Source organism: Pteropus alecto, unplaced genomic scaffold (genome assembly GCF_000325575.1).
Source record: "Pteropus alecto unplaced genomic scaffold, ASM32557v1 scaffold171, whole genome shotgun sequence".
Classification (NCBI taxonomy): Eukaryota; Metazoa; Chordata; class Mammalia; order Chiroptera; family Pteropodidae; genus Pteropus; species Pteropus alecto.
The window spans coordinates 5,002,991-5,014,921 of NW_006431925.1; the positions used below are offsets into that span (position 1 = coordinate 5,002,991).

At 36.9% G+C, this 11,931-nt stretch overlaps 2 protein-coding genes across 6 annotated transcripts in view; one reads left to right on the top strand and one right to left on the bottom strand.

Annotated features, from left to right (window-relative positions):
• Positions 1–11,931, bottom strand: part of STRN3 (striatin 3) — a 77,569-nt gene that overhangs the window by 65,174 nt on the left and 464 nt on the right. For 4 of the 5 annotated variants that reach the window (XM_006906862.3, XM_015585521.2, XM_015585523.2 and 1 more), the window contains exon 1: positions 11,436–11,925. The exons of the other annotated variant lie outside the window; for it this stretch is intronic. In XM_006906862.3, the coding sequence (XP_006906924.2) occupies positions 11,436–11,834 (399 nt within the window). In that variant the 5' untranslated portion in view covers positions 11,835–11,925. Of the gene's footprint in view, positions 1–11,435; positions 11,926–11,931 lie in introns of those variants that run through there. 5 annotated transcript variants of the gene reach the window in all.
• AP4S1 (adaptor related protein complex 4 subunit sigma 1) overlaps positions 10,717–11,931 on the top strand; it is a 39,188-nt gene continuing 37,973 nt past the window's right edge. The window contains exon 1 of the mRNA XM_006906858.3: positions 10,717–11,319. The gene's annotated coding sequence lies outside the window, so the exon portion shown is untranslated. The remainder of the gene's footprint in view (positions 11,320–11,931) is intronic.

The window sequence follows — 11,931 nt, forward strand, 5'->3', positions numbered from 1 at the left end:
AAGCTCTGGAAGGCCATCCCACTCCACTCCCTCCACATAAGAGACAGAAATGATAGATGTAACGTGCTTGCAAGTTTGAAAACCCTGACGGATTTGTAGGACCTTTTGGAAAAATAGCAATAGGTACACATAAAATAAGCAAATAAAAAAAAGAGGCAAATAATTCCAAGGAAAACAAAAAATGTAGAGAAAAGGGAAAGTATTCACAGTATGCTTTTTGACTCACAAATTATTTACATGATCATAAAATGCAAAAATTAGTGATTTAACTAGTTTAGTCACCAATATTGGAATAAGGTGAGAAAAGATGTAAGAAGTGTGATAAGTCCTTAATTACCATAACAAGATATTAGAAGTAATATTTAATATTGCCAGAAACAAGTAATAGTTGTATAATTCTATTATTTAAAAATAAAGATGTAAATATTGGAGAAAAGTTGAAAGTGGTTGCTTCTGAAAAGCTGAACTAGAGGGACAGGAAAGATAGAGGACAAGCTATTCTTGCCATAAACATTCTAATATTTGAGTATGTGTTTTCTGAGCAAAATTAATTTGACAAGTGACAGGATTTCATAAACCTAACACTATAACATCATTAAAACAAAATGAGGTAGAATTACATATTTTGAAATGGAACATTTGAAATAAATTATAATATGTTTATTTGTATTAATATATTCACTGCCAGGCATTTTTTTCTAAGCACTGGACATGAATGAACAGATGATCTATATAAACACACATGTATAGATATACAACTGACCCCTGAACAATGAAGGGTTTGGGGGCGATGACCCCTGCATAGTGGAAAAATCCCCATATAACTTCTGACTCACTGAAGACTTCAGTGTCCCTCAGTGTCTGCGTGGGATTGGTTCCAGGACTCTTTTGGATATCCAAATCCACGGATGCTCAAGTCCCTCTCATTTAAAATGGCATAGAACAATGCATAGCCAGTCCTCTACATTTGCAGATGGAAAATAATGTTTTCAATGTGCAGTTGGTTGAATCCACAGATGTGAAAGCCACGGATACAGAAGGACAACTATATTACTGAAAAAAATTTGCATGTAAGTGGACCTGTGCCATTTTAAACCTGTGTTGTTCAAGGGCCAACTGTAGTTACAATCAGGATTTCTAACCATAGCACTATTGGACATTTTGGACTAGATTATTTATCTGGGGGGTGAGGGGCTCTCTTGTGAATGTTTAGCAGCATCTCTGACCTCTATCCACTAGATGTCGGTAGCACCTCTATTCTGGTTATGAAAACCAAAAATGTCTCCAGACACTGCCAAATGTCCCATGGGAGCAAAATCCACCCCACCCTCCACCCTACTGAGAATCACTGTTGTATATGTATAAAAATACACACCCCAAAATATACTAGTAGCTGTTCCTGGGAGATTAAGATTACTAAAAGTCACTATTTTTCATATTCCTGTGGCTTTGCAAATAAATGTATTGCTTTAACAATAATTAAGATTAAAAACTAAAATTAAAACTTTAAAAGCAACTAAATGCAACCACAAAATTTTTAAAAATCATAAAATAAAATCTTAGTAAGTAATAGAGGGTATTTGACACTTTTTAAAGAAATCAGTAAAAAAAAGATATGGGGAAAAGATAAGCTAGTGTATAAATTTGTTAAAAATACTATGTTCGACTTACTGTTTTATGATTATTTTTCAACGACTATACATATGCATAAAAAAAACCCACTTCTGAAACATCAATTTTAATTAAAACAAAAAACAAACAAAAAAAAAAACCTATTTTGACTTAAAGGATTTTATGAATTTGACCTGAAAGGCAAAAGTGGAACAAGCAAAAATAAATGAATGGGACTATATCAAACTAAAAAGCTTCTGCACAGCAAAAGAAACAATCAGCAAGGTAAAGAGACAATCATCCGAATGGGAAAATATATTTGCAAGCAACGCCTCCAATAAGGGTCTAATATCCAAAACATACAAAGAACTCATGCAATTCAGTAAAAACAAACAAACAAACAAACAAAAAAAAAAAACAAACAATCCAATCAAAAAATGGGCAGAGGACCTGAACAGACACTTCTCCCTAGAGGACATACAAATGACCAACAAACAAATGAAAGGATGTTGGGATGCTCAACATCGCTAGCTATTAGAGAAATGCAAACCAAAACCACAATGAGATACCATCTCACACCTGCTAAAATCAACAGGACAGGCTATAATCAACAGGACAGGCAATAACAAGTGTAGGAGAGGATGCGGAGAAAAAGAAACTCATACACTGCTGGTAGGGCTGCAAATTGGTACAGCCACTATGGAAAACAGTATGGAGGTTCCACAAAAAACTAAGAATTGATCTACCATATGATCCAGCAATCCTTCTACTGGGTATTTACCCCAGAAACTTGAAAACATATATCTGAAAAGATATTTGCACATTGATGTTCGTAGAAGCATTATTTAATGTGGCCAAGACATGGAAGCAAACAAAGTGTCCAACGATAGATGACTGGATAAAGAAGCTGTGGTACACACAATGGAATTACTCAGCCATAAGAAGAGATGAAATATTGCCATTTGCGACATGGACGGACCTTGAGATAATCATGCTAAGCAAAATAAGTCAGATAGAAAAAGTTGAAAATCACCTATCACTTATATGTGGGACATAAACCTAAAAGTAACAAACAGACAGGACAGAGACACATGGACAACAGACAAGTGGTAGGTAGGTGGGGTAAAAGGGGTCAAATATGTGGTGACAGAAAGAAATCTAATAATAGGCGGTGAACACACAATGCAATATATATATGCCTTAATGTTGAATTGTACACTTGAAACTTACTGGATTTCATTAACCAATGTCATCATAAAAAAAAAAAAAAAAAAAAAGAGAGAGAGAGAAAAAAAAAACCCTACTATGGAGTGTCTACTAGTTTTTTCCTAAATAAAACAGAAGTTGTCGAAATCCCATCAACCAAAACTTAGTTATTTAAAAATATTTATAGTCTTTTTCAATGTTTTATATAGTTGATTTAGCACATGATACAGAATTCTGCTTTTATTTTTAATTTATCATAAGCAATGCCAAGTCACTAAACATTCTTCATATAAAATCATTATTATTTAAGAGGAAAAGTAGGCCCCCGACCCAGTACATTAATCTCAAGCAGTGATTCATTTTAATTGGAAATTGTGATTTCTCTTACATTCTATTTTGGGGGAGGGGGAAAATAAATTATTTTGAATACTTATAATAAAAAAAAAAATGCACAGGCTAGTTTCATTCTGATGTAGGAAGGAGGCAAGAGAACTAAAATGTTAAATCAAGCTACATTCAGAGACTGCAATAAGCTGACCAGACGTGCAGTCAGGCCACGAGGACATCTACAGAACAAAGAAAGATTTCTGCTGGGATTGCTAACAACCCATTTCCCACACCAGTGAAGAAGAAACAGGAAAAAGAGACTTTAAGTGGCTGCCCTACCAAATAAAATTGTTCATTCTCTATGGCTAAAACCATAGGGAACCTATGGATTAAAGACTGGGAAATGGTCAGCAGGTCTTTCATGCTACATATTCTTACTTTTTCACACTACATACTCTTCCCTTTCTCCACTGTATGTCCAAATCTAAGGAAATGGGTATACAAAGTCTTTAAACCGTAACGCAGAAGAACTAAAGAGATATATAACAACTCTAACAAAACAAAAAAAGGGCAATAAAATAGTTTTGAGGAAGCAAGTCTGGTAGCTCATACAGTTAAGAAAGAAGTTACAAACGTTTTTGTGAAAATTTAATGCAACTGTCCAACAACAGTGTAGTAGTAGTTAAATCAACTATGGCACATCCACATAGACTACTATGCAGCTGTTAGAAAAAAAAAATGAGAATGCTCTCTATTAACAGGTTTAGAATGATCTCCAAAAAAAGTTAAATGAAAAAGAGAAAAATAGGATATATAGTTTATAAACTGTTGTATCTGAAAAGGAGGAAAATAAGTATATATATATTTGTTTATATTTTATCTGCCTAAAGTAACACTGGGGGAATACATTATAGTACTAATAAAAGTGATTACTAATGCGGGAGTGTGAGCAGACTCATAGTTAATTAAGGCTTAATTTTGAACCATGCATTCATTACCTACTGAAAAATGTTAAGTTTGATTTTTAATTAAAACTTTAAAAACCTTTTTAGTCTATCTAAAGATGATAAAAAATTGCACTACACATTTGTAATTGCTTCAGTTATAGTCTTTAAAATCCTGTCATGCCTATTAGTCATTTGTTTACAATTTTTTACCACTTAGGTGGTCCCAATGAACACCGGGTATTGGTATTATTACCTTAAGATGGCATAAACACATTGGTCAAAAGCAACTCAGCAGCTCCTGGCTTCATTACCTACTATTTTATGTTGAGTGAGTTATTTAACCTCTTGTCCACGTTTTCTTCTCTCTAAAATGGAATTAACTGTTACCTATGATCTAAGGATGGTATGAAAATTAGAATGAGTCCCAACATAGAGAGAGAGCTCATTAAATGTTAGTGAATGATCATAATAGTTCCTTATGGACATATAACGCCTTCATCTATGTAACTGAACACCACAGTGTGTTTCTATGGAAACCAACAAAAATTCATAGCATACTCAAAAAGTTCCTGTTAACAAGTGGTTTCAATGTACTGGAAAGCAGAAGAGTGAAAATAATAATAAAAAATAAAAGTACAACAACATAAGATTACAAAGTGCAAGTCACTGTGAGTGCAGAGAAGGGAGTAATATGTTTCTAAAGTTTGAAATATCAATAGAAGAATAAGGATGAAGAAAGGAAAGAGGTTAGAGAAATGGATTATACCATTTAGAGCCTCTGATCGTGTAGGTTCCCAAACCTGATTGATAATCAGAATGAGCAGATACGCACTTTAAAAACAAGTTCCACCTCAAACTATTAAATCACAATGACCAGGGACAGAATCTGAAAATATGTATTTTTAAAGCATCCCAGGTGATGATGATTATTCACTAGGTTTGCGAGCAACCAAAGGTCTCTCTCTTAAAATTAAAGACTTTACAAGTATCTCCATATAAAATAAATTTAACCATTGCCTTTGGTAGCTAAACTAGGAGAGCCTCAGGCAACGTGATATTAGTTAGTCATTCCTTTAGATCAAGCCATTAAGAGTCTTGTACCGTAAATACTTAAGTGTTATAAGTAATAATGTAGCTGCCATTTATTAAACAATAACTCATGAATGACTGGAAACAATGCCCAACATCATTCCATCCAAATACCAAATAAATGTCAGGAGAAAAGATACAGAAATTACAATTTAAAAATGGGCCAAAGGCCTTAACAGACACTTCATCAAAGAATATATAAAGATGGCAAATAAGTATATGAAAACATGCTAAACACTGTATGCCATTAGGGAATTGCAACTTAAACCAAGATACTACTACAAACCTATTAGAATGGCTAAAATCCAAAACACTGACATCAAATTCAGACAAAGATGAGAAGAACTCATTCATTGCTGGGGGGAATATACAAAGTTACAGCCACTTTGGAACACTGATTAGCAGTTTTTTAAAAATTAACCACGCTCTTATACAATCCAGCAATCAATCTCCTTATTTATTTACTTTATTTATCTAAGTTACTTGAAAACTTACATCCACACAAAAACCTGCACATGGATGTTTATTCATAATTGCCAAAACTGAGAAACAACAAAGGTGTGTCCCTCGATAAGTGAATGGACAAATAAGATGGAGAGGGTTCCAATCACAATGTTAGTTGGATCGTAATTCAAACTGTTCACAGATAACTGAGGAAATGAGAAATTTGAACAGTGGATATTTGATAATATTAAAGAATTTCATATTTCTTAAGAATTTGGTATACAACTACAATAACGGTATTATTGTTGTCTTTTAAAAAGTCCTTATCTTTTAGATATATACTGAAATATTCATGGATAAAACATGCTGCTAGGATTTGCTTCAAAATAATTTGGGATAGTGAGGAGTAGAAGTATAAGTAAAACAAGAGTGGTCATCATAAGTCACTACTAAGATGAGTGACAAGTTTGTGAGAGATCACGGATAATAAAAAATTAAAGCAAGGGTATATGTAATACAACCATATTTACAATATAGAGGATAAAATGTTAAGAGAAGGGTGTGGACAGAGGGAAACTGTTAGATTACTCCAGAGAATTCAGGCAGGAAGAGCAACCTAAACTAACACAATGATAGTAAAGAAATGAAAACCAGATTAAATTAGGGTTATTTCTTTAGATGAGTGGTTAGGTTTCATGGACATTCTAGGCAAAATTTTTTATTCACCCAATGAGCTAAGATATGTATTTAGAATTTCAAATAACTCAGCATGTAGTAAACGCTCAATAAATATTACTATTTATCTGAAATTCCATTATCTACAAAGGTTTCCCCATCATTTTTTTTCTTTGTATCCGGTTAATTTCTGGTTTACCACATTTCATTATTTCTAGAGTGACAAGCTCCATGAGGGCCAGATCCTTATTTCAAACACCATTTATACACCCAGGGCCTACCACAAAGTAGCACTCAAATATATTCACTTAATAATTACACTAGATCAATAAAACTCAAAGACTCAACATATACAGGGGGAGGACCCACTGATCTCTCGTATTTAGTGATTGGAAGGATGATGATAAACATTAACAATAACGGAATAAAGGAGAATGAGCAAGTTAAGTGTGTTTCATAGGGGTTTAAGAGGCAGTCATTAGAGATGAAATGAATAATGGATGTATTGAATTTGAAGTAGAAACGTTAAACAGGAAGTTAGAAATATGTCTGAGACATCAGTAAGCCAAAAATAGAGAAGTGGTTAAGAACATGGCCACTAGAGGCAGCCTGTCCAGGTTTATATCCTAGTCTGCTGCCTTTTAGCTGCACCATCTTGCACAGATTACTTAACCTGAGCCCCAATAGTGCCCCCCCAAAAAACAACTCCAACAACATAAAAAAATCAATTGTACCAATCTCAATGTGTTGTTTCTAAGATTAAATGAGTGAATATTGAAGCACTGGAATAACACATAGCCAAAGGTAAATAATAAGTGTTTTATTATTTAGGTATTAAGATGGTAAGTGATAGTTGAAAACTGATTTCAAATGAAATATACAGTGAAAACAAGAAGAAAACCACAACCCCAGGTAACATCAACTGGGAACAAAGGAGAGAAAAACATGAAGAAAAGTGGTAAGTGGACCAAAGGAAAAATAGGGAATTAAGAGTGGAAGGTAAAGAAACAGTTAATAGCAGACGGTGTTGGATAGATGCATATGGTAAGTAAGAAGGCCATAGGAGTTGGCACATTGAAGGTCAACCGTCAGAAAAAAACAGGTTCTACAAAGTGTTCAGATGGGTATTAAGGAAAGAGCAGAGCAAAAAAGGCAGATTATAGAGCAGGGATAAAGGGTAAATGGAGGAGAAAAGAATTCTAGATTAGTGGTCATTTGGTTTTTAAGGGTTTCAAAAAGAAACAGGGAGAATGGCATATGGTTGCGGACTCTTAATTCTATCTTATAAAATATTTTTTACTGTCACCATCATTTGAAATAGGAAACTACATAACAGCAAAATTTTATGAAAGCTAAAATTGTGAGAATAAAGGGAGTACCATTATGAAAAATCACTATACTGTTCTTATTTTTGTAGTTTCATATAAGATTCATAAAAATCTTGTAATAGAAAAGGGACCGTGATTTGCAAATCATTATTCTAGACCATCCTAAGAAAACGCTGAAATTAAAAGGGTGCACAGAAACAAAGTTCTCTCCCTTAAAAGGAAGAAATCAAGTTATATGTAAGCGAAATAACTCCTATTAAACTGTATGCCAATATGCAAACACAAACACTAATTAAAATTTTTAATTTGGTGGAGGATTAGCAGTTTTAGAATATAAACTTCTGAACTATAATTTCTATGTATTATCTACATCATATTTTTATAGTTGACAAACAAGTGCTTTGTATATACGTGCAAATATTACATATCAATTACACAGAAAACTGTAAGGACATGTTGGCAATAAACATGAACTAGACTTCACACATTATAGGGGCTCAAAAAGCTTTGTTGAAGTGTACTAAAGTGGTGTATGCCACATAATGGTAGACAAAGAATTATAGGAAAGATTCCATTTCTATGAAAATTGCTAAGGCAATACAACACAGTGGTTACAAGAGTGGTAATAAGACCACAGGCTTTGGATTCAGAGAAACCTGGGTTCAAATAACAGCTACGATACTTTCTAGCTGGGTGGCCTTGACAAAGTTATTTAACCTAAGTTTGTCTCCTCATCTGTAAAATTAGAATGATATCTACCTTATAAGGTTATAATGCTGATTAACTGGCAGTTATAATTTTATATAACATGAACTGCCAAAATCACAGTCTATTTTTTCCAAGTCTCTGGAGGATGAGGCAGAGGCCTGCCTATTTTTTAGTTTTACAAGTGATTCTGACTAGCACTCTCATTTAGGAGTCACTGTCCTAGGGCCTTACTAACAAAGCTTCACCTCAATCCAAGGAACTGTCAAAGATAAAAAGAGCTTTAAGACATGCTCTCTGGTTTAGTTCCAAGTTCCTAAGACAGACCTTTACCACAAATTTCTTTACAGAGAAAAGAACCATACTATAAAGTTCCCATTTAAAGTCCTTTCCAAAGCCAGGAAAAACATGATTCCATATGGGAATTTTACATCAAAATTAGGTAGACCTTAGACTCTTTGTATTCATTACTGAATAGTTTTAATACTGAATACTTATATATATGTGTAGATGAACAGTGTACCCAAGGCTGTATACAATGATATGTAAGTTGTCTTATTTCTTTTATTTTTCATAATAATAAGTTTGTTTACAGTTTAAATCCACTCATGCTTCACTTAAACCCTCCCAATAAATTTTACTCAACATATACTTTTTTTTAATGTGTACTAAGCAATCTTACTAGAGACGAATACGCATAAAGCGAATTCAGTATTCCAGAAGCAAACTTGAAACTCTATTAACTAAGTAACTAAAAAAAATTTTTTTAGAGAAATACATATAAAACACAAACACAATCATGAATGTTTTACTCCAAAAGAATCAGTATGATATAATGAAAATCCCTGGAACAAATTAAGAGTCTAAAAACATTGTAGAACTTCAAAATAAGGAAACAAACAAAAAGTTGAGAATGACTATGTCAGAACTACAATGCCAATAGAGCAACTGAAAGCAAGCAAGTAAAAGGAAATCTTCCTTACGAGACTTTTCTGTTACTGTCAAGGAGAAAAGAACCAAACAGAAAAGCAAGAGCTTGGGCAGACGATATAGACATCATTAATGTATATATTTTACGAATTTAGACAAAACAAAGGCATTTTCTCAGCTACTTACATTAGCAAACCTTATGCATGACTAATGCAATTACTAATTGAAAAATGGTATAATCCAAGCTTTTCTACAACAGTACAAAAGTCATAAACACTATGTCAGGGACTGGTGAAGTATTTAATATTTAGTGAGCCCAAGCCTCACTGCATTTGTAAATGCAATCTTTAAAAAATAAAGGCTGTACTATCTTCACTCACACAGAATATTAAGTTTGTAACATGGTATGGTATCTTCACTCACACAGAATATTAAGTTTGTAACATGGTATGGTAGAAAGCTGTGTATCAACAGAATTCCATAAATCCCAGAGATTTTAAAGCAGAGTATACACAAGTTAAAACAATAGACAATTTTGACTTAAGCTTTTTGGAAGTTGTATTTTTAAAAGCCAAGTAGTATATCAAAGCACAATTCTAAAACACCGAAATGACTAATAAGTGTTAATTTATAATTAATGTTTTCAAGACTTGATAGTGTCAAAATATCTAAGTAGTCTTACTTTCTAAAAGTTTAACCGTACCCACTTTATAGACAAATATAACTTTACTAGTTCAAAATCAAACTGAAGAGATATATATTTGTTTGAAGAAACTCTAAGTTCATCCAATATTCCTTCTTTAAAAATATTTTCCTAACTATTCACCATAGGCATATATGACATGTCAGGGAACAATACTGCTTACATTCTAAATATATGTCAGTCTGAAAAACAGGTGCAACACTACTTAGGTGCATGCTTTTTTGCTTCGAAGCCTAAATTTGACCTGGAAAGGATTAAAAATAAACACAAATATCCAAAAAAGTTGAATTCTTTTAAAAAGATGTAGCCATTCTTAAATCCGAGACATGAACCCTTAAACTACCAACACCTGCCAAAAGTCAGGTAGAGCAGCCCATCAGTTTCACCTTAAGAGCATCGAGTTAGGCTTAATCACGAAGGGTCCTGATAGTTAACTTTGCTTCCCTTCTGTAACTTAGTAACGTGAGACATCTTACTTCCAGCTAATATTAAATCTTTTCTCAGTTGTTTCACAAGGACAACAGAGATAGTCTGGTTTGGCTTTTTATAGATAAAGAATGTGACCCAGAAGAGGGAGATCTGCTGAAGAGTACCCTCTAAAGAAAAATTCAGTGCAGGCATACCTCGTTTTATTGCGCTTCACTTTATTGCGCTTCGCAGATGTTGCGGTGTTTTAGATTTTTTGCAAATTAAAGGCAAGACCCTCACCGGCAAAAGGATTGCCATTCGCTTTACTGCGGTGCTTTGGGGCCCAACCGCAATATCTCCGAGGTATGCCTGTATGGAGGCTTGATGAGTCAGTCACTAAAGTAAGGAAAAACTGATAGGGAATATAAGTGAATAAGGCAGCATCCCAGGTAAGAAGGTAAAGTTAGCGGTAGGAAATGAAAACTTCACAGGTCAGCCGCAAGCCATTGTGCTTGGTAGCAGCCCTGGAAGGAAGCGTGGCTGTCAAGGGGCAAGGGTATCCCAACTCCAGGGGAGGGGGCCAAATGTGCCAAATTGGAAAGGGGGGGTGACCCGGGAAAAGCTGGTAAAATGCCCATCCCAGTCCCTCTCCTCGGGTTCTTCATCTCAAGAAGCACAAACAAGAGCAAGCCCAGTGCCAAGGAGCTCAACGCCGGACTCTCCCAGGTCCCTCCCACAGAAAGGAGCTCAGCACCAAGCCCCGAAGGCCCGGGCAGGCCGCCTCCGGAGGAGCCCCCGCAGACGCCATGCTAAAAGCCAAAATGGCTGCCCCAAGGTAGCCCGCACCGCGCAGCTAGTGAGGGTTGGGGAACAAGCTTCTGCGGAAAAGGGGGAGGAGGACTCTGGAGGAGCCGTGGCCAGGACCAACGCCCCTTGAGCAGCACAGGTAGGTTCCTCTTGTCTCCCCAAGGCCGCAGGCTCCGACCGAGAGGAGCCCGGCCCCACCCCCCAACGGGAACACCGCCGCCGCAGCCGTCCCGCACACCGACCCCAGCGAGGTACCTGCAGTTCGGCCCGCTCCACCTCCCAGTGCGCCCGCTCCATCTCGAACCGAGCCCACTCGTGCTGGATGTAGTGCAGGATCCCCGGGATAGTGTACTGCTGCGGCCGGGACAGCTCGGGGCCTGCCGCGGGACCCGCTCCCTCGGAGGCCGGAGGACCCGCCGCCGCAGCCGTCCCGCACACCGACCCCAGCGAGGTACCTGCAGTTCGGCCCGCTCCACCTCCCAGTGCGCCCGCTCCATCTCGAACCGAGCCCACTCGTGCTGGATGTAGTGCAGGATCCCCGGGATAGTGTACTGCTGCGGCCGGGACAGCTCGGGGCCTGCCGCGGGACCCGCTCCCTCGGAGGCCGGAGGACCCCCCCGGGCCGCCACCACCGCCTCCGGCGAGCTCGTCCATTGTGTGTGGGGCCCCGGCCGGGGCGCAGGGCGAGACGCCGACGGCTGGGGGAAGGGCCGGGGAGGCTGGCCCCGCGCTGGCGGGGGGGCGGAGGCCG